We start from the raw sequence: 21,317 nt of genomic DNA, 5'->3' as shown, positions 1-21,317 counted from the left end.
CCCAACTGCACAAACAATTTTGGACGGCTTGAAGGTCATCAGGGCAAGTTTGTTTAGCATCGCCCGGTGTCCTGTTATAGGAGATTCCATTTCTCCTGACGTTTTAACACTACTACCGGGGCACCGGACCATGCAAAACGAGCATGCCCATTGTTTTGAGACCGCAAATGCTGTACAGAAATCCTAGATGCTGATTGGTTTAGAGACGTCCAATCCCTCTCAACGTTTTTATGTTTACTGACCCTCCTACACCTATCTAGAGGTTTACAAAGATGCTTGGAAAGTACATTTGTTTTACTTTGTTTCTACCCCGCTTGTCTGTATCGACTTTCGATTCCAGACAATTAAGATTTCTGCTCACAAGTGACTGACTGGTGACAGTGACAAAAGAAAAGGTATATTAAGAGCATCCAAAAATGAATTGTTTTCATTTAGATGACTTCCTTGCAGGGTGGATTGGAGGTGAGTGTCCGTTATTTTTTAACTAGTCAATTAGCTGTAGAATTAGAGATGAGTTTGGGATAGAGCACGTGTTGGACAATTGTATGTCGATTTGGTTTGTTTGTGTGTTAGACAAATAAACGTTTGTTTTTCATTTGAATACATTTACTATGTTTGTTTAACCCCTAACCCTAGGTCTATTTTTCATCTATGTTCTATTCTACATTTTAAAAATGAATCATTGGAACAAAGTTTAAACAATGGGAAGCATACACAGAGTTTCCTCATGTAATTGCCCACATAGCTTGACATGTTATCATTTTGATCAAACACTTAACGGGAGTTAATAATTAAATAAACAGTTCCAACACGTTTGACTATTTAGTTTGAGAAAAAGTATTCCTTTTCTATATTCTACTTCTGCAAGGCGCGCTATCTGAACGAGCAGTAAAGGGGTACAGTAAGTTTCACATTACATAATGCTATCTGTGGAATGCTGTAGCTTGTTCTCACTCTTCATTGCCTATTATTCGCCTATAGGCAGACTACTGTAGTTATGAACATTATCGGCCTACGTTTGTTTGTTTGTTTGTTTGTTTGTTTGTTTTTGAAAATGTTGAGTCAGAATGATCCCGAAACAGAGGTAGAGCTGTGGTTGTGTTTTTAAAATGCTGTTGAGACTGTCTGGCGGGACATGATTCTCCCAGTTCTCTCCGTACTTCGCTGAAATCTGTGGTACTATAGTTGTATTGTCTGAGGAGGGTTGGATGTTCTAGGCAGTGTGTCACTAAAACAACATTATGTTGTTATTATCTCTCCCTCTATCTCACTCGCTTTCAATTCAATTTGCCTTATTGGCATGACGTAACAATGGGACATCTTGCCAAAGCGTACTTTGGCGATTAAGTGATACATTTGCGATATTAACATAATAATAATAATAATAATCAATACTGTCAACGGGACAATCAGTAACAACAATATTCAAGGGTTAAAATAACCATACAATGGACAATAACAATGGCATCAAGGACATGTGCAGGTTGGTTGGTCTGTCAGACACTGTCCCTCGTTTTATGGCAGGCAGCAATGTAGTGTGCTGCCAACCCACAGCTCTCTGCGTCCTCCCCCAACAGGACGGGTAGCCTGTTGTCATCAGAGAGGTCTTTGAAACTTTGAATAAGGGTTTTACATTTGGGGTAATTACACTCATTGTTTTATATTTTTGAAATTTTGTTAGGAAATGCAGTTCTGTCACAGGATCAGCTGTGGTGCATGGCTGTAGTCGCTGAGCCTGTACTTTGTCAAGGTTTTCCCAAGGTTTTGATCAGTAACCTTGGTCAAATAGTTTGCCTGGTGTACTGTCGATTTAGTGCGATATAGCGCTGCATTTTTATTTGTGCTTATGTTTCCCAATAGGTAATATAGTTGTGTTTTGACTGTTGTATTTTATTCTGATTGATTCGATGTTCTGGTCCTGAGACTTCAGTGTGTTAGTAGAACAGATTTGTAAACTCAACCCCAGGACCAGCTGGATGAGGGGACTCTTTTCTCAGTTCTTGGCATTGCAGGGCTTGGTGATGATATGAGAGGGTGTCACTGTATTTGAGATGTTTCCGAAATGTAATTGCTCTATTTTGAGTTTTTCTTATTATCAAATCAAATTGTATTGGTCAAATACACATGGTTAGCAGATGTTATTGCGAAATGCTTGTGCTTCTAGTTCTGACAGTGCAGCAGTATCTAACATGTAATCTAACAATTCCCCAACAAATACCTAATACACACACATCTAAGTAAAGGAATGAAATAAAATAAATAAATATATGTATGAGCAACAACCATTAGTGGATATTGGCCTAATTCTGCCCTGCATGTATTGTTTGTAGTTGTCCTCTGGACATGTAGGATAATCGTATAGAACTCTGCATGCAGGGTTTCAATGGGGTGTTTGTCCCGTAGGGTAAAATCTTGTTTTGTAACTGGACCCCACACCTCACTGCCATGAAGTGCAATTGGTTCAATGACACATTTAAATTTGATTTAGGCAATTTTAATAAGTATTTAGATTTGAATTCGCTTTTTAATTGCGTATAATGTCCTGCATGATTTCTTTCAATTCAATTTCAATTTAAGGGCTTTGGCATGGGAAACATGTGTTAACATTGCCAAAGCAAGTGAAATAGATAATAAACCATATGAATTAACAGTAAACATTACACTCACAAAAGTTCCAAAAGTATAAAGAGATTTCAAATGTCATATTATGTGGAAATTGTTGAAGTTAAAAAGGGAAAATAAATAAACATAAATATGGGTTGTATTCACTGGTTGCCCTTTTCTTGTGGCAAGAGGTCACACATCTTGCTGCTGTGATGGCACATTGTGGCATTTCCCCCAGTAGCAATGGGAGTTCATCAAAATTGGGTTTGTTTTCAAATTCTTTGTGGATCTGTGTAATCTGAGAGATATATGTGTCTCTAATATGGTCATACATTTGGCAGGATGTTAGGAAGTGCAGCTTAGTTTCCACCTCATTTTGTGGGCAGTGTGCACATAGCCTGTCTTCTCTTGAGAGTCAGGTCTGCCTTTGGTGGCCTTTCTCAATAGCAAGGCTATGCTCACTGAGTCTGTACATAGTCTAAGCTTTCCTTAAGTTTGGGTCAGTTACAGTGGTCAAGTATTCTGCTACTGTGTACTCTCTATTTAGTGCTAAAACGGCAATCTAATTTTCTCAATTCTATTGTTAATTGTTTCAAATGTGTCAAGTAATTATCTTTTTGTTTTCTCATGATTCAGTTGGGTCTAATTGTGTTGTTGTTCTGGGGTGTTTGTGAACAGAGCTCCAGGACCAGCTTGCTTAGGGGACTTTTCCAGGTTAATCTCTCTGTAGGTGGTGGCTTTGTTATTGAACGTTTGGGAATCGCTTCCATTTAGGTGGTTGTAGAATTTAACAGCTTTTCTGGATTTTGATCATTATCGGCCTAATTCTGCTCTGCATGCATTATTTGGTGTTTTTGCCAATTTTAACCGCACACTTGTTGTTTGTGTACATGGATTTTATAATGTTGTATGTTTTACCCCCAACACCACTTTCCATCAGTTTGTAGACCAGACCCTCATTCCAGATTGAGTCAAAGGCTTTTTTGAAATCAACAAAGAATGAGAAGACTTTGCCTTTGTTTTGGTTTGTTTGGTTGTCAATTAGGGTGTTCAGGGTGAATACATGGTCTGTTGTACGGTAATTTGGTAAAAAGTCAAATTTACATTTGGTCAGTACATTGTTTTCACTGAAGAAATGTACAAGTCTGCTGTTAATGATAATGCAGAGGATTTTCCCAAGGTTACTGTTGATGCATATTCCACGGTAGTTATTCGGGTCAAATTTGTCTCCACTTTTGTGGATTGAGGTGATCAGTCCTTGGTTCCAAATATTGGAGAAGATGCCAGAGATAAGGATGATGCTAAAGAGTTTAAGTATAGCCAATTGGAATTTGTGGTCTGTATATTTTATCATTTCATGTAGGATACCATCAACACCACATGCTTTTTTGGGTTGGAGGGTTTGTATTTTGTCCTGTAGTTCATTCAATGTAATTAGAGAATCCAGTGGGTTCTGGACGTCTTTAATAGTTGATTCTGAGATGTGTATTTGATCATGTAAATGTTTTTGCTGCTTGTTCTTTGTTAAAGGGCCAAAGTGGTTTACCCATACATCTCCATTTTGGATAGATAACTCTTCGTGTTGTTGTTGGTTTAGTGTTTTCCAATTTTCCCAGAAGTGGTTAGTGTCTATGGATTCTTCAATTACATTGAGCTGATTTCTGACGTGCTGTTCCATCTTTTTCCATAATATATTTCTGTATTGTTTTAGTGATTCACCATAGTGAAGGCATTTTCTGGGTTGGATAGGTTTCTCAATTTCTTTCTTAGGTTTTTGCATTCTTCATCAAACCATTTGTTAATGTTAATTTTCTTCGGTTCTGTGTGTGTTTCTCTCTTTCACTCTCTCTCTTTCACCCTCACTCTCTCTCCCCCGCTCTCTTTCACTCTCTCTCCCCCCCGCTCTCTTTCACTGTCTCTCCCCCCCTCTCTCTTTCACCCTCACTCTCTCTCCCCCCTCTCTCTTTCACTCTCACTCTCTCTCCCCCCCGCTCTCTTTCACTGTCTCTCCCCCCTCTCTCTCTTTCACCCTCACTCTCTCTCCCCCTCTCTCTTTCACTCTCACTCTCTCTCCCCCGCTCTCTTTCACTGTCTCTCCCCCCTCTCTCTTTCACTGTCTCTCCCCCCGGTCTCTTTCACTGTCTCTCCCCCCATCTCTCTTTCACTCTCACTGTCTCTCCCCCCTCTCTCTTTCACCCCTATCTATCCCTTCTCACTCCTCTAAATGTGGTTTCCATCTGTTTTTTCCAATAGGAGCTTCCAGTGTTATTGTGGGTCATCCTCTGGACACAGTCAAGGTACATGAGGACACAGTTCAACACATAAAGGACTGGTTTCCCAGACACTGATCAAGCCTAGCCTTGAACTGAAAGGACATTCTCTGTTTATCTTGAGTTTAAATTCAGGTTAAGCCTTAATCTGTGTACAGGAAACTGTCCGATGAGGTTTAAACAGTGGAGGCTGCTGAGTTGAGGAAGGCCCATAATAATGGCTGGAACAACACAATTGGAATGGAATCAAACACCTGGAAACCATGGAGACCATGTGTTTGATACCATTCCACTCCAGCCATTACCACCAGCCCATCTTCCCAATTAAGGTGCCACCAACCTACTGTGGGTTTAAATCAGGGATTGACATTAAGGTCTGAAAAGCACACACAAATGCCTTACATTGTCTCTTTCATTTAAACTATGGAGGGGAACCAGGCAGATCAATGCCTGCAGTTTCATTGCTGCCAGTAAAAAAATATCTAGATTTTTTTTTTAATGCCCAGTGGGGGTAACCTCTGAGCAGGCTCAATTTGCATAACTGTTCAGTTCACTTGCTCTAGGCAATAGATCAACCCTTAATGTCAAACCTTGGTTGTTTTTTTTTACCAAACATGCAATATTACTGTATCTGTACATACACAGTTACCATTTAGATGGCCATAGGCCTGCAGTAACATTAAAACCTGTTAGCACGCATCACCTAGCCTACATGCTGTAGATTGTGTAGGCCGTTGTTTTATGTAGGAGGAATGTTGAGGTTCTTATCATTTCCCATTCTATGATTCTACCCAACAGACTCGTTTACAAGCTGGGAAAGGATACAAGAACACCCTTCACTGTGTCCTCCAAATCTACAGAAAGGAAACGGTTAGTGATTAACTAGTTGTTACTTATATTTCTTATTCATATTATTTTGTTTTTACTACATTGTTGGTTAGGGGCTTGTAAGTAAGCATTTCCCTGTAAAGGTCTACCTACCTAAACCTGTTTTATTCAGGCACATGTGACTCATATTATTTGATTTGTCACTACTCTTGTACTCTAAATGAAATATAGACCATTTAGCAGACACTTTCTTATTCAAAGCAATTTACAGTCATGCGAACATGGACATTTTGTGTGTGGTCTCAAAGGGAATGGAACCCAGATAAAGCCATGGGATAATATTTGGCTTGATAAACCATTTGTCGTTGTTGTATGAGTATGGTTTCCTTTAGAACTGTAGAGTACATGGACATACGTGTCAGCCTCGACAACTACTGTAAAAGTTCATTAATAATATCCTATATTCAACTCACACTCTCACCTGTAGATTATACTTTAGGCCTAGCTGTGACAATTCTGGAATGGAAAAAAATGTGACTTTTGAAGCAACTGTGCTTTTGTTTTATAAAAAAATGATTGTGCCTTGCTGTGAATACTCTCTCTGTACTGGGGGAGAAAAACCTGGAAAGAAGAGGAGGGCGCTCTGGGAGAAAGAGAATGCTTAAAGCTGCCAAAGGCCACGTGGTACACTGGGACCCAGGCCTTCTGCAAAACAAATTGTTCCATAAAACCTCTCATTTTTCTTCCACCTAGATTGCTGGCTTCTTCAAGGGTCTCTCCTTCCCGCTGGCCAGCATCACTGTGTATAACTCAGTGGTGTTTGGGTTCTTCAACAACACACAGAGGGTTATAAGCAAGTTCCGCCATGGTGACGAGAGACAGTCGTGTGGTATGCTGGACATGACCCTGGCCAGCATGTTGACAGGGCTGATGTCAGTGGGACTCGGAGCTCCGGTCGACTTAGTTAAGATAAGACTGCAGATGCAGACTCTGCCCTGTCTAGCAGGTAAAGTCAAAGCCCAATACAACATTTTATAACATTCTACAGGTATTTCCTTTAGTACAACTACCCTTCAGACCATTCTAGAAGGTACTTCCTTTAGTACAACTACCCTTCAGACCATTCTAAAAGGTATTTCCTTTAGTACAACTACCCTACAGACCATTCTAGAAGGTACTTCCTTTAGTACAACTACCCTTCAGACCATTCTAAAAGGTATTTCCTTTAGTACAACTACCCTACAGACCATTCTAGAAGGTACTTCCTTTAGTACAACTACCCTTCAGACCATTCTAGAAGGTATTTCCTTCAGTACAACTACCCTTCAGACAATTCTAGAAGGTATTTCCTTTAGTACAACTATCCTTCAAATCTTCAAATCTGTTGTTCTGCCCCTGAACAAGGCTGAACAAGGCAGTTAACCTATCTGTTGTTCTGCCCCTGAACAAGGCAGTTAACCTACTGTTCCCAGGCTGTCATTGAAAATAGGCATTTGTTCTTAACTGACTTGCCTAGTTAAAAAGGTAAAAAATAAAAGGTTGACCCATAGTTTGGATTGTCTTCTTCCTGCATGAGTGATCAATAAAGGGAAGTAGAATCTAATCATTGTTTTGAATCCTTGTGTATTTTAGAGAACCTGGACCTCGCCGGGACGACCGGAAACGTGAACAGTAACATCGCCGTGCGCTCCATGACTCTCCAGGGCCAGCCGACCTACAGAGGGCCCATCCACTGCATCAGTTCCATACTGCGGACCGAGGGGATCCGGGGGCTTTACAGAGGAGCCGGGGCCATGGTCCTGAGAGATGTCCCTGGGTACACGCTGTACTTCATCCCCTACGCGTTGTTCCGTCGCTGGCTATCCCCTGAAGGGAGGTCATCACCTCATCCCTGTACTGTATGGGTGTCTGGAGGACTGGCAGGTAACTGGAAGGTGTTTACGGAAGGATGATAATGTTACTGTTGTGATTGGTGGAAGCAAATTTGAAAGTAGCCTTTAGGTCAGATAAAGGAGCATTCTGTTGAAACCGTGGCCTCGTTTTGGTTTCCACTAGGCCAGAGAATGTACTAGTGGAGGGTTGTTAGGACAAATAATAAATCAAACCCACAATCCTGACATTGCTAGCAGGGCTGTAACCAGGTTTGAGTTTTAGTCTACCGCCTTCCGGACCTCACTATCTCATCGTTGTCGGGGATCAGGCCTAACACTGTTGTCATCAGCAAACTTAATGATGGTGTTGGAGTCGTGCATGGCCATGCAGTCATGGGTGAACAGGGAGTACAGGATGGGACTAAGCACTCACCCCTTAGGGGCCCCCATGTTGAGGATCAGCGTGGCAGATGTGTTGTTGCCTACCCTCACCACCTCGGGGCGGCCCGTCAAGAAGTCCAGGATCCAGTTTCAGAGGGAGGTGTTTAGTCCCAGGGTCCTTAGCTTCGTGATGAGCTTAGAGGGCACTATAGTGTTGAACGCTGAGCTGTAGTCAATGAATAGCAATCTCACGTAGGTGTTCCTTTTGTCCAGGTGGGAAAAGGCAGTGTGGAGTGCGATTTGAGATTGCGTCATCTGTGGATCTATTGGGGCGATATGCGAATTGGAGTGGGTCTAGGGCAGGGGTGCCCAACCCTCTTCCTGGAGATCTACTGTCCTGTAGGTTCAGTCCAACCCTCTTCCTGGAGATCTACTGTCCTGTAGGTTTTCAATCCAACCCTAATTTAGCAAATCTGATTCAGCTAGTTAAGGTCTTGTTGAGCCGCTAGTAAGTAGAATCAGGTGTGTTAAATTACATTTGGACTGAAAACCCACAGGACGGTAGATCTCCAGGAAGAGGGTTGGGCAGCTCTGGTCTAGGGTTTTTCCGAGATGAACACCTAGCCTATTCGCTATACAGTTTTAATGGTATACCTCTGAAATATGATAAATGATTCACACTGTCATGTAGCATCAACTGTTCAGTCAGTTGTAAATGCTGAAAATGATCAACTCTTAACATCAATACTGTTCTCTCTCTTGTCAAAATACATAGCATTCACATGTTTGTATTCCTAGGCATTACTAATCAAGCTTCTCACAAACAGACCTCTGTATTATCAGTGATGTAGTGGTTTTTTGTTTTAAAGTTGGGTAATGGGTGAACTATGAACTTCCATCGAGCGAGATGATAAGACGAACAACCACACATAGAGAGGAAAATGTAGGACATTTTTAAGAACTGTTTGCGTGTTGATAAGGCGGTGGCCCGTTCCTGTAGGTTCATGCTCTACAACATCCGCAGAGTACGACCCTGCCTCACACAGGAAGCGGCACAGGTCCTAATCCAGGCACTTGTCATCTCCCGTCTGGATTACTGCAACTCGCTGTTGGCTGGGCTCCCTGCCTGTGCCATTAAACCCCTACAACTCATCCAGAACGCCGCAGCCCGTCTGGTGTTCAACCTTCCCAAGTTCTCTCACGTCACCCCGCTCCTCCGCTCTCTCCACTGGCTTCCAGTTGAAGCTTGCATCCGCTATAAGACCATGGTGCTTGCCTACGAAGCTGTGAGGGGAACGGCACCTCAGTACCTCCAGGCTCTGATCAGGCCCTACACCCAAACAAGGGCACTGCGTTCATCCACCTCTGGCCTGCTCGCCTCCCTACCACTGAGGAAGTACAGTTCCCGCTCAGCCCAGTCAAAACTGTTCGATGCTCTGGCTCCCCAATGGTGGAACACACTCCCTCACGACGCCAGGACAGCGGAGTCAATCACCACCTTCCGGAGACACCTGAAACCCCACCTCTTTAAGGAATACCTAGGATAGGATAAAGTAATCCTTCTCACCCCCCTTAAAAGATTTAGATGCACTATGGTAAAGTGGCTGTTCCACTGGATGTCATAAGGTGAATGCACCAATTTGTAAGTCGCTCTGGATAAGAGCGTCTGCTAAATGACTTAAATGTTAAATGTTAAATGTTGATAGAATTTTAATACGGAATTCAAAAGTACAATGCTTGTCTTTCATAATTTGGTCAGATATACTTGGGAGGTGTAGTGTCAGCGTTTTGTTGCTGGCATGTCATGCCTAAGTTTTCTAATCTTGCCAATGAAAAAAAAATCATTAAAGTAGTTGGCTCTGTCAGTGGGTTTTGTGATGAATGAGCCATCTGATTCAATGAACGATGGCGCTGAGTGTGCCTTTTTCTCCAAAAATTGTAATTGAAGGTGCTCCAAATCTTTTTACTATCATTCTTTATGTCAGTTATCTTTGTTTCATAGGGTAGTTATTTATTTTTATTCAGTTTAGTCACATGATTTCTAAATTTGCAGTACGTTTGCCAATAGGTTGTACAGCCAGACTTATTTGCCATTCCTTTTGCCTCATCCCTCTCAACCATACAATTTTTAAAAAATTCCTCATCAATCAACAGGGATTTCAGTTTTTTGTCATTTTCTTAATGGATGCATGCTTATTAATAATTGGGATAAGCTATTTCATAAATGTGTTAAGTGTAGCGTCTGTTTGCTCCTCATTACACACCACGGAACAACAAATATTCTTTACATCAACAACATAGGAATTACTACGAAACTTATTCTATGACCTCTTATACACTATATTAGGCCCAGCCTTTGGAACTGTGGTTTTCCTAGATATGGCTATTATAATGTGATCACTACATCCTACGGGTTTGGATACTGCTTTAAAGCAAATATCTGCAGCATTAGTAAAGATGTGATCTATACATGTTGATGATTTAGTTCCTGTGCTGTTTGTAACTACCCTGGTAGGTTGAAGCTTTTTCCTGAGTGGGCAGCTTGATAAGTCAGTCAGTATTTAAAATCACCCAGAAAATATACTTCACTGTTGATATCACATACATTATCAAGCATTTCACACATGTTATCCAGATACTGACTGTTAGCACTTGGTGGTCTATAGCAGATTCCCACCAGAATGGGCTTAAGAGGTGACAATGATTAATTATGACTACTTCCTTCCATTTGAATGTTCGAGAAAGGTGTTGTTGATTTAATTAAACCATATGGTTCAAGCCTAATTCATGAAAAAAGCATCTAATCAACAATGGCATTAATTTCAATGAACTCTGCAACTCTTCCTACTGTTGACTTGTTTCTGCCACCAGTTTGACCCCCAAAACATCGACAACAAACACATAGTGACATAGTAAAATATACATAGTGACATAGTAAAATATACATAATGACATAGTAAAATATACATAGTGACATAGTGACATAGTAAACTATACATAGTGACATAGTAAAATATACATAGTGACATAGTAAAATATACATAGTGACATAGTAAAATATACATAGTGACATAGTAAAATATACATAGTGACATAGTAAAATATACATAATGCCATAGTAAAATATATACATAGTGACATAGTAAAATATATACATAGTGACATAGTAAAATATATACATAGTGACATAGTAAAATATATACATAGTGACATAGTAAAATATATACATAGTGACAGTGACATAGTACAATATGCATAATGACAGTAAAATATATACATAGTGACATAGTAAACTATACATAGTGACATAGTAAACTATACATAGTGACATAGTAAAATATATACATAGTGACAGTGACATAGTGACATGGTGACATAGTAAAATATATACATAGTGACATAGTAAAATATACATAGTGACATAGTAAAATATACATAGTGACATAGTAAAATAAATACAAGAGTGTGAAAAAAATATGTCAAGGATATTTCATGCTGAAACTCTCATATTAAACAAAAATTGTATTTAAAAAAATAAATATATTATTTACAATGACGGCCTACACCGACCAAACCCAGGCCAATTGTGCACAGCCCTACAGGGATCCCAATCACGGCTGGTTGTGATACTGCCTTGATTCAAACCAAGGTGTCTATTGTGATGTCTCTAGCACTGAGATGCAGTGCCTTAGATCGCTGCGCCACTCGGGAGCCTTTCACTAAGTAGATGTTTTATATTTAGATGTTTTACAGCTTCGTCATTCTGTTTTCTATTTTAAATCATCTTATTTAATTATATTTTGATACGGCCACACAGAGGGACAAGACATAATTACAGACATCTGTGATAAGTACTCGAAGGGCCACTAGATGTCTTGTGATATATTTCAAGGATTTGATGAATTCTAAAATAATTCTGGTAGTTTTACCCTCCTTTTACAACTGTAGTTCTCAATAATTGAAGGTCTGGTGTTTTTGGTCAAATAAAACATGTTTGTGTGGAAAGCAACAAGGAGAGGACAAATGGGATTTTTTAATAGATTAGAACAGAAAGGTGACCACTGAAAGGTGACTTCCTAGCAGTGTGTCTCAAAAACCTGCCAGTTCAGTGTATCTCAGCACAGATTTCAAAAACCTACCAGTTCAGTGTGTTTTAAAGAAACATATTGACGTTTTACAAAATGTAATTGGCTGTTTTTAAGAATGTAATTGCAATCCATTTATTTATTTTATTTTTATTTTTACCTTTATTTAACTAGGCAAGTCAGTTAAAGAACAAATTCTTATTTTCAATGACGGCCTAGGAACAGTGCCTGTTCAGGGGCAGAATTACAGATTTGTACCTTGTCAGCTCAGGGATTTGAACTTGCAACCTTGCGGTTACTAGTCCAACACTAACCACTAGGCTACCCTGTAAATCATCTGGGTTGATGTAATCTGATTATGTAATCCCTGTTACATGTAATCTGTCAGTACCCAAAACTGGTTGTACCTCTATGGTAGCTACACTCTTAACTGAGTGCTATAGTCTTCTCTACCACCAAATGATTTATTATTATTATTTGTATTACATATAAAGCTTTGCTGACTGGAACATGCCCTGATTGTAGCCAAAGCCTGTTACAAGGACCTTCTAAAACATTATAGATCAACTCTGTTGCTACATGCTAATGTACATCACTGTAGCCAAAGCCTGTTACAAGGACCTTCTAAAACATTATAGATCAACTCTGTTGCTACATGCTAATGTACATCACTGTAGCCAAAGCCTGTTACAAGGACCTTCTAAAACATTATAGATCAACTCTGTTGCTACATGCTAATGTACATCACTGTAGCCAAAGCCTGTTTACAAGGACCTTCTAAATCATTATAGATCAACTCTGTTGCTACATGCTAATGTACATCACTGTAGCCAAAGCCTGTTTACAAGGACCTTCTAAAACATTATAGATCAACTCTGTTGCTACATGCTAAAGTACATCTCCTGACCTCTGACATGTTTCTGTCTACAGGTTCTATCTCGTGGGTCACGGCTACTCCAGCTGACGTGTTTCTGTCTACAGGTTCTATCTCGTGGGTCACGGCTACTCCAGCAGACGTGTTCTATCTCGTGGGTCACGGCTACTCCAGCAGACGTGTTTCTGTCTACAGGTTCTATCTCGTGGGTCACGGCTACTCCAGCAGACGTGTTCTATCTCGTGGGTCACGGCTACTCCAGCAGACGTGTTCTATCTCGTGGGTCACGGCTACTCCAGCAGACGTGTTCTATCTCGTGGGTCACGGCTACTCCAGCAGACGTGTTTCTGTCTACAGGTTCTATCTCGTGGGTCACGGCTACTCCAGCAGACGTGTTCTATCTCGTGGGTCACGGCTACTCCAGCAGACGTGTTCTATCTCGTGGGTCACGGCTACTCCAGCAGACGTGTTTCTGTCTACAGGTTCTATCTCGTGGGTCACGGCTACTCCAGCAGACGTGTTTCTGTCTACAGGTTCTATCTCGTGGGTCACGGCTACTCCAGCTGACGTGTTTCTGTCTACAGGTTCTATCTCGTGGGTCACGGCTACTCCAGCAGACGTGTTCTATCTCGTGGGTCACGGCTACTCCAGCAGACGTGTTTCTGTCTACAGGTTCTATCTCGTGGGTCACGGCTACTCCAGCTGACGTGTTTCTGTCTACAGGTTCTATCTCGTGGGTCACGGCTACTCCAGCTGACGTGTTTCTGTCTACAGGTTCTATCTCGTGGGTCACGGCTACTCCAGCAGACGTGGTGAAGAGCAGACTACAGGCTGACGCTCTCCACGCTAGGAAATACAGAGGGATTGTCCACTGCGTTGTTCAGAGCTACAAGACCGAGGGGATACATGTAAGCAAACAGACACACAGTACACACTGGGCCCGTTTCCCGGACTCCCATTGAGTCTGTAGACCTGGACAAAGCAGCACTTTAGGTGAAGATCATTGAACATGCTTCTTTGTCCATGTGTAGGTCTAATCTTTGTACAGGAAACCAGCCCACCGTGTAGTAATTTAACATCGATTCATCAGTACATTTTCATTTGTAAAGTAATACAGTAGCCTGTGGTTTTGGTGTAGCTTTGTGGCAGCATAGATAATTGCTGACACTACTAAGTAGCTGCAGGTATGATTCCCGTCAGCTTTTAAAGTTTATACTCAGGTGAACCCAACTCAACATGTCACAAGGGCGAGACGAGATCTGTTCCAAAGAAAAGTTATTAACTAACTACCAAGGTCGTTCCTAGGTTAAGAGGGAGTTCAAACAGGTTTTGGTCAATTTGTGATGTAACAAAATAGCCAATAGTATTATGTCACACATCCCCCCCAAGTGACCAGACAGATCTGGTTCAAATGTGTTTTGGCAGACAACGACTGATCATAGACATTTGATCAATACCTGACAATAATTTAACAAGAGAGGCACTTGGCCTGAATAAGCTTGAATAGGTGTTAACCATGTGGTTTCAGCGAATATGTTTGCTTGGTTGGCTGTTATGAACATTAGGATATTAAGTTTTAATTGAATTTCTTTTTTCTTCTTTTTTACACGTGTATGTAATTATTTTCTCTCTCCAGGTGTTTTTCCGCGGAGCGTCCGTGAACGCTGTCCGAGGCTTCCCAATGAGTGCCACCATGTTTCTGGGCTACGAACTCTCTCTGCAGTTCTTCAGGGGTCTCTAGTGTATCTACACAAGGATTATACATGAGACATTATCTTGACAGTTATCCTCTTGTCCTATAGGACACTCCAAATGGTTTCCTCAGGAAGATCATTTGAATCCTTGCAGCATGAAAGTAGGGAGTGTCTTGACTTGAGAATTGATCTAGTTGAGAATTATCTGCGCTACTGGCCATAATACAATCTATTTATAAAGTGTAAATACTCATTTCTTATATTAAGAAAATATCTTAAATGAAAGTGCCTTACATTAATTGACAAATGTATACATTTAAATATGTTGTGCTATAATATACAGTAACAGTATGCTTAATATAAAGCTGTACTGCATGAATTAACTCGTTTTAGGACCCAACAGTTAAAACCAGTTCTAACCTCCATAATGATACGCACATGAATCATTATATTTCATTGGTGCCAGGCTTTTAATTAAACTGTTTAAACTTTGTGATTTGTAAATAAGTATGAGAGAGATTAAATGTCATTCCTCAAGGAGGCATAGTTTTGTACATAATTTTTTCTTAAAAGTTATTTTAAATGTGGGTTTTTTTGGGGGGGGAATTCTTGTTACGGACTGTTTCTGTACACTTCTACTTGGAAAATCTAATAAACATATTGTTTCAATTTAAATTGGATTCTTTCTTTGAATCCTCTCCAAAAGTCAGAGTGCTTTCTAAATGACTGCAGTAACCTTAAAGATACTAGGCTGCTGCCGTGTAACAGTAATCAAGTAAACACGGTAACAACAACATCAGGGGCCCACAATGTTGGCAGCTTGTTACTGAACGCATGTAGTGGGGCAAATGAAGAATCCTTCTGAAGAACCTTATCTCAGGGCTGTGGGTGACTGATAAAGTCAGGTGGCAGGGTGCTTCTGTACAGCTGTCTTTACACTATACAAGTAATACAGTGTTTCCCAAACTCTATCCTGGGCCCCCATACCACACAACCCCCCTCCCCCCCGTACACGTTTTGAATGAACTGTTGACTACAAACAAGCTCCACTAGAAGGCGCTGTTCTCTAAAAAAAAAACTTTACAAGCTGATATCCTAGAGCAGGTTTTCAACCTCTGGGACCCCCAGCCAGTCCATATATTTACACTATTCTAGAGTTAGTACCCCTGATACAACTGAATAAATACCAAGCCCTTGATTAGGTTAAACAGAGGTAGCACAGGGCTACAACTAAATTGTGAAATGTCTGGTGGTCCTTGAAGAGAGGTTTGAAAACCAATGTCCTAGAGGACAATAATTATATGAAATATTGCTCTCTATATACACTGCATGACCAAAAGTATGTGGACACCTGCTTGTTGAACATCTCATTCCAAAGTCAAGGGGCATTCATATGGAGTTGCGCCCCCCCCCCATATGGAGTTGCGTGGCTCACAGTCGGCGATCCAATTCATCCCAAAGGTGTTCGATGGGGTTGAGGTCAGGGCTTTGTGAAGGCCAGTCAATTCCTCAAACTGTTGCCACAAAGTTGGAAGCACAGAATTGTCTAGAATGCCATTGTATGCTGTAGCATTAAGATTTAACTGGAACTAAGGGGCCTAGCCCGAACCATTATTCTTCCTCCACCAAACTTTACCGTTGGCACTATGCATTCAGGCAGGTAGTGTTCTCCTGGCATCCACCTAACCCAGATTTGTCCATTGTACTGCCAGATGGTGAAGCTTGATTCATCACTCCAGAGAACGCTTTTCCACTGCTCCAGAGTTCAAAGGTGGCGAGCTTTACACACCTCCAGCCGACGCTTGTTATAGCGCATGGTGATCTTGGGCTTGTGTGCGGTTGCTCTGCCACGGAAACCCATTTCATGAAGCTCCCGAACAACAGTTATTGTGCCGACTTTGCTTCCAGAAGCAGTTTGGAACTCTGTAGTGAGTGTTGCAACCGAGGACAGATGATTTTTACGAGCTACATGCTTGGCGGTTCCGTTCCGTGAGGTTTTGTGGCCTACCACTTCACAACTTAACGGTTGTTGCTGTTTAGACGTTTCCACTTCGCAATAGCAGCACTTACAGTTGACCGGGGCAGCTCTAGCATGGCAGAAATTTGACGAACTGACTTGTTGGAAAGGTGGCATCCTATGACGGTGCCACATTGAAAGTCACTAAGCTCTTCAGTAAGGCCATTCTCCTGCCAATGTTTGTCTATGGAGATTGCATGGCTGGGTGCCCAATTTTATACACCTGTCAGCAACGGGTGTAGCTGAAATAGCCAAATCCACTCATTTGAAGGGGTGCCCACATACTGTTGTATATATAGTGTGTTTTTTCAGACTTCCTATTAAAAAAAAAAAATGTTTTTCACACATGACCTCATCCAATAAGATTTGACAGGAATTGTGGAAACGGCGATGGAGGAAGCAATAATTTGATCGCTAGTAATGTTTGCAGAGAGCCCCTGTGTGGTGTTGTTGGCTCTAGCCCAGTGCATCTGAATGAATGGCCTAGTACCAGTCTGCCCTCTGCCAACTTAACCCATCACCTCAACACGGATCTTCGAGAGAGAGAGGTAGAGAGAGAGAGAGAGAGAGGTAGAGAGAGGTAGAGAGAGAGAGGTAGAGAGAGAGAGAGCGAGAGAGAGAGAGGGAGAGAGAAAGGTAGAGAGAGAGAGAGAGGGAGAGAGAGGAGAGAGAGAGAGAGACAGAGAGAGAGAGAGAGAGAGAGGGAGACAGAGAGAGAGAGAGAGAGAGAGAGAGAGAGAGAGAGAGGGAGAGAGAGTGACCCTGGTTGGACGGAAACGCAGGTTTGCCAATAAAGGTGGTTATTGGGTGCTAATCAGGAGGCCTTTCTGTCCTTTTCAATGTTACTTTATTAGCCCACAGCACCGATGTCTTTCAGGATGTGTTACTGTTTGACCACTAACTTTTCTATAATATGACATAACAACCAAGTTACATAACAACCAGGTTACATTGTCCTTTCCTCAGGTTACATTGTCCTTTCCAGCACAGTTCCAGCAATTATGATGGATGTGTGACCAGGCTGTACAGATGGGCTCAACTCAGTTTGGCTCAGTAGTGGAAAGCAGGGGCGCAACTTTCACTGAGGACAGGTGAACGTTGCACCCCCCCCCCCCACACACACACACGGTTATGTCATTGGAATGTGATACAAAAAGAGGCAACGGTGTGCTTTAGGACCATGTGGACGCCTCCAAGCTGTTTGGAGTGTTTATCCGACTGTAAAAAAATATATAGACAAAAAAAAACACTGTTCTACCCATCGTTTGGGAAACACCCTATTTGATCTAATGATTTTTAATGTGTAAAGCTACCATGTTGTATTTGTGTTGCTTTAGAAAATAGACAATGAATTGTCTAGATATACATTGTGATGATAACGTTTCCCTGACAGCCAGGTGTAGGTCCTGAAAGAAGAGTCATCTGATAAAACATCAGAGTAATATAAGATCTCCGTGGGTTCAGTTACTACAACGCCAAACAGCTGTAGTTATGGTTACAACGGTAACGCTGTGAACTGGACAAAGACTCAAGAGAGGACAGTAGTAAAACAAAACGATAGGCAATAAAATGGGAATGAAATGGTGAAAGATTAATTTTGTCAGCCGTGTGTCAACAGAATCCATGATGACTGGTCTAGACAGAGAGATGGTGCCAGCCTGGGCCGCCATCCGTCCTCCATTGTGTGTCTGTGTGTGTGTGTGTGCGTGTGTGTGTGTGTGTGTGTGTGTGTGTGTGTGTGTGTGTGTGTGTGTGTGTGTGTGTGTGTGTGTGTGTGTGTGTGTGTGTGTGTGTGTGTCTGTGTGTCTGTGTGTCTGTGTGTCTGTGTCGTGTGTGCTGTGTCTCTGTGTGTCTGTGCGTCTGTGCGTGTGTGTGTGTGTGTGTGTGTGTGTGTGTGTGTCACCAGCCCTCCTCCACTGTCATTAACATTTGCTGCAGTCCTGCAGGTACTGACCCATCAACCCACTGTATTAAGGCTACCAGAGACCAAGACCAAGCTTTTAGTCTGTTTCTGAAATGGAACCCTATTCCCTAAATAGTGCACTACTTTTTGACCAGCCCTATGGAACCCTATTCCCTACATAGTGCACTACTTTTTGACCAGCCCTATGGAACCCTACTCCCTACATAGTGCACTACTTTTTGACCAGCCCTATGGAACCCTATTCCCTACATAGTGCACTACTTTTTGACCACCCTATGGAACCCTATTCCCTACATAGTGCACTACTTTAGACCAAAATCACTATATATGGAATAGGGTGCTATTTCAGACTCCTCCTTAGTTTCAACAGCTTGTCTGAATACATCAAATATTTAAACATCTATATTAGGTTCTATCTCTGGAGGAAATACAGCTGTAGATGGATGGATCTACTAACTACTGTGACCTGATATAACCCTGTAGATGGATGGATCTATTAACGACTGTGACCTGATATAACCCTGTAGATGGATGGATCTATTAACCACTGTGACCCTATATAACCCTGTAGATGGATGGATCTACTAACTACTGTGACCTGATATAAGCCTGTAGATGGATGGATCTACTAACTACTGTGACCTGATATAAGCCTGTAGATGGATGGATCTACTAACTACTGTGACCTGATATAACCCTGTAGATGGATGGATCTACTAACTACTGTGACCTGATATAAGCCTGTAGATGGATGGATCTACTAACTACTGTGACCTGATATAACCCTGTAAATGGATGGATCTACTAACTACTGTGACCTGATATAACCCTGTAGATGGATGGATCTATTAACCACTGTGACCCTATATAACCCTGTAAATGGATGGATCTACTAACTACTGTGACCTGATATAAGCCTGTAGATGGATGGATCTACTAACTACTGTGACCTGATATAAGCCTGTAGATAGATGGATCTACTAACTACTGTGACCCTATATAACCCTGTAGATGGATGGATCTACTAACTACTGTGACCTGATATAAGCCTGTAGATGGATGGATCTACTAACTACTGTGACCTGATATAAGCCTGTAGATGGATGGATCTACTAACTACTGTGACCTGATATAACCCTGTAGATGGATGGATCTACTAACTACTGTGACCTGATATAAGCCTGTAGATGGATGGATCTACTAACTACTGTGACCTGATATAACCCTGTAGATGGATGGATCTACTAACTACTGTGACCTGATATAAGCCTGTAGATGGATGGATCTACTAACTACTGTGACCTGATATAAGCCTGTAGATGGATGGATCTGCTGCTCCTGTGACTGATATAAGCCTGTAGATTGTCCTAACTATGACCTCCACTACACCCTGTAGATGGATGGATCTACTCACAGTGTGACCTGTATAAGCCAAATGGATCACAACTACTGTGACCTGATATAAGCCTGTAGATGGATGGATCAAACACTGTGACAGCTGCACAAACCCTGTAGATGGATGGATCTACTAACTACTGTGACCTGATATAAGCCTGTATCTCTGCTGCTCCAGTACAGTACACCCATTGTCCTCTATCCTCCACTACACCCACACGGGCCTCACAGTGTGCACGTGTAACAAACACACAGCTAGCAGAAAGCCGAAAATGTGACAAACACACAGCTAGCACAAAGCAGGAGATGTCACAAACACACAGCTAGCACAAAGCAGGAGATGTCACAAACACACAGCTAGCACAAAGCAGGAAATGTCACAAACACACAGCTAGCACAAAGCAGGAAATGTCACAAACACACAGCTAGCACAAAGCAGGAAATGTCACAAACACACAGCTAGCACAAAGCAGGAAATGTCACAAACACACAGCTAGCACAAAGCAGGAAATGTCACAAACACACAGCTAGCACAAAGCAGGAAATGTCACAAACACACAGCTAGCACAAAGCAGGAGATGTCACAAACACACAGCTAGCACAAAGCAGGAGATGTCACAAACACACAGCTAGCACAAAGCAGGAGATGTCACAAACACACAGCTTGCACAAAGCAGGAGAGAACTGACATGCTCTTCTGCCCGTTTATTAGTTGTTGATGACCTGAATTCTGCAACATTGTTACCTCTCTGCGGTACCCGAGCTGACAGAGTGAAAAATCTATCGCTGTGCCCTTGAGCAAGTCACTTAACCCTAATTTGCTCCAGGGGTGCCGTATTACTATAGCTGACCCTGTAAAACAACACATTTCACTGCACCTATCCGGGTTTTGGAACAATAAAACATTAATTGTATTTGTATTTTATTACAAGAGGATCTTTTTGTGATGGGGCCCACCTGATTGTAAACTGTAGTATAATAATAATAATAATAATAATAAAATAAAGTACTTAATTTGAACCATTCTGTATAATGTATCAATAAAGTTATGTCTCAGCCATTAGCCTCCCACCAAGGAAGTCCGTCAACACCACATTATGCAAGTCTATTCTAAGCCATGGGCCCTTTACCCGGCAGGGTAGCCTAGTGGTTAGAGTGTAGAGGTGGCAGGGTAGCCTAGTGGTTAGAGTGTAGAGGTGGCAGGGTAGCCTAGTGGTTAGAGTGTAGAGGCGGCAGGGTAGCCTAGTGGTTAGAGTGTAGAGGTGGCAGGGTAGCCTAGTGGTTAGAGTGTAGAGGCGGCAGGGTAGCCTAGTGGTTAGAGTGTAGAGATAGAGGAGTGTAGAGTGTAGAGGACTTCATGGATGTTTTTATTGG

General features: G+C 41.7%; 1 protein-coding gene across 50 annotated transcripts; it reads left to right on the top strand.

Moving 5' to 3' along the window:
- The first annotated feature begins 262 nt into the window (after positions 1 to 262).
- LOC118378171 (solute carrier family 25 member 48-like) lies at positions 263 to 15,282 on the top strand. Of its 50 annotated transcripts, XM_052487489.1 has the most exons (11): positions 263 to 462; positions 4,858 to 4,901; positions 5,673 to 5,744; positions 6,456 to 6,708; positions 7,335 to 7,625; positions 12,970 to 13,006; positions 13,109 to 13,219; positions 13,271 to 13,381; positions 13,498 to 13,571; positions 13,637 to 13,821; positions 14,550 to 15,282. In XM_052487489.1, the coding sequence occupies exons 1-11, from the start codon at positions 417 to 419 to the stop codon at positions 14,652 to 14,654; spliced, it is 1,329 nt and encodes a 442-aa protein (XP_052343449.1). In that variant the 5' UTR covers positions 263 to 416; the 3' UTR covers positions 14,655 to 15,282. The 50 variants fall into 50 exon arrangements, 43 of the variants coding, with proteins under 43 accessions (XP_052343449.1, XP_052343483.1, XP_052343455.1 ...); XR_008087100.1 differs by lacking the exons at positions 12,970 to 13,006; positions 13,498 to 13,571 and adding an exon at positions 13,447 to 13,497 and having other exon boundaries at positions 13,271 to 13,344; positions 13,586 to 13,821; XR_008087101.1 differs by lacking the exon at positions 12,970 to 13,006 and having other exon boundaries at positions 13,271 to 13,344; positions 13,447 to 13,571; positions 13,688 to 13,821.
- The last annotated feature ends 6,035 nt before the right edge of the window (positions 15,283 to 21,317 follow it).

This window comes from Oncorhynchus keta, chromosome 30 (assembly GCF_023373465.1).
Source record: "Oncorhynchus keta strain PuntledgeMale-10-30-2019 chromosome 30, Oket_V2, whole genome shotgun sequence".
Lineage (NCBI taxonomy): Eukaryota > Metazoa > Chordata > Actinopteri > Salmoniformes > Salmonidae > Oncorhynchus > Oncorhynchus keta.
The sequence above is the reverse complement of the archived record's forward strand: the minus strand, read 5'-3'. Positions and strand labels throughout refer to the sequence as shown.

What these genes read in the sequence shown, in the direction of transcription:
- LOC118378171 (XM_052487487.1), top strand. Translation starts at nt 417, where the DNA reads ATGAATTGTTTTCATTTAGATGACTTCCTTGCAGGGTGGATTGGAG. An exon ending in CCTTGCAGGGTGGATTGGAG is followed by an intron (nt 463 to 4,857) that starts GTGAGTGTCCGT and finishes TTTTTCCAATAG; the next exon opens with GAGCTTCCAGTGTTATTGTG. An exon ending in ACGGCTACTCCAGCAGACGT is followed by an intron (nt 13,220 to 13,270) that starts GTTCTATCTCGT and finishes TTCTGTCTACAG; the next exon opens with GTTCTATCTCGTGGGTCACG.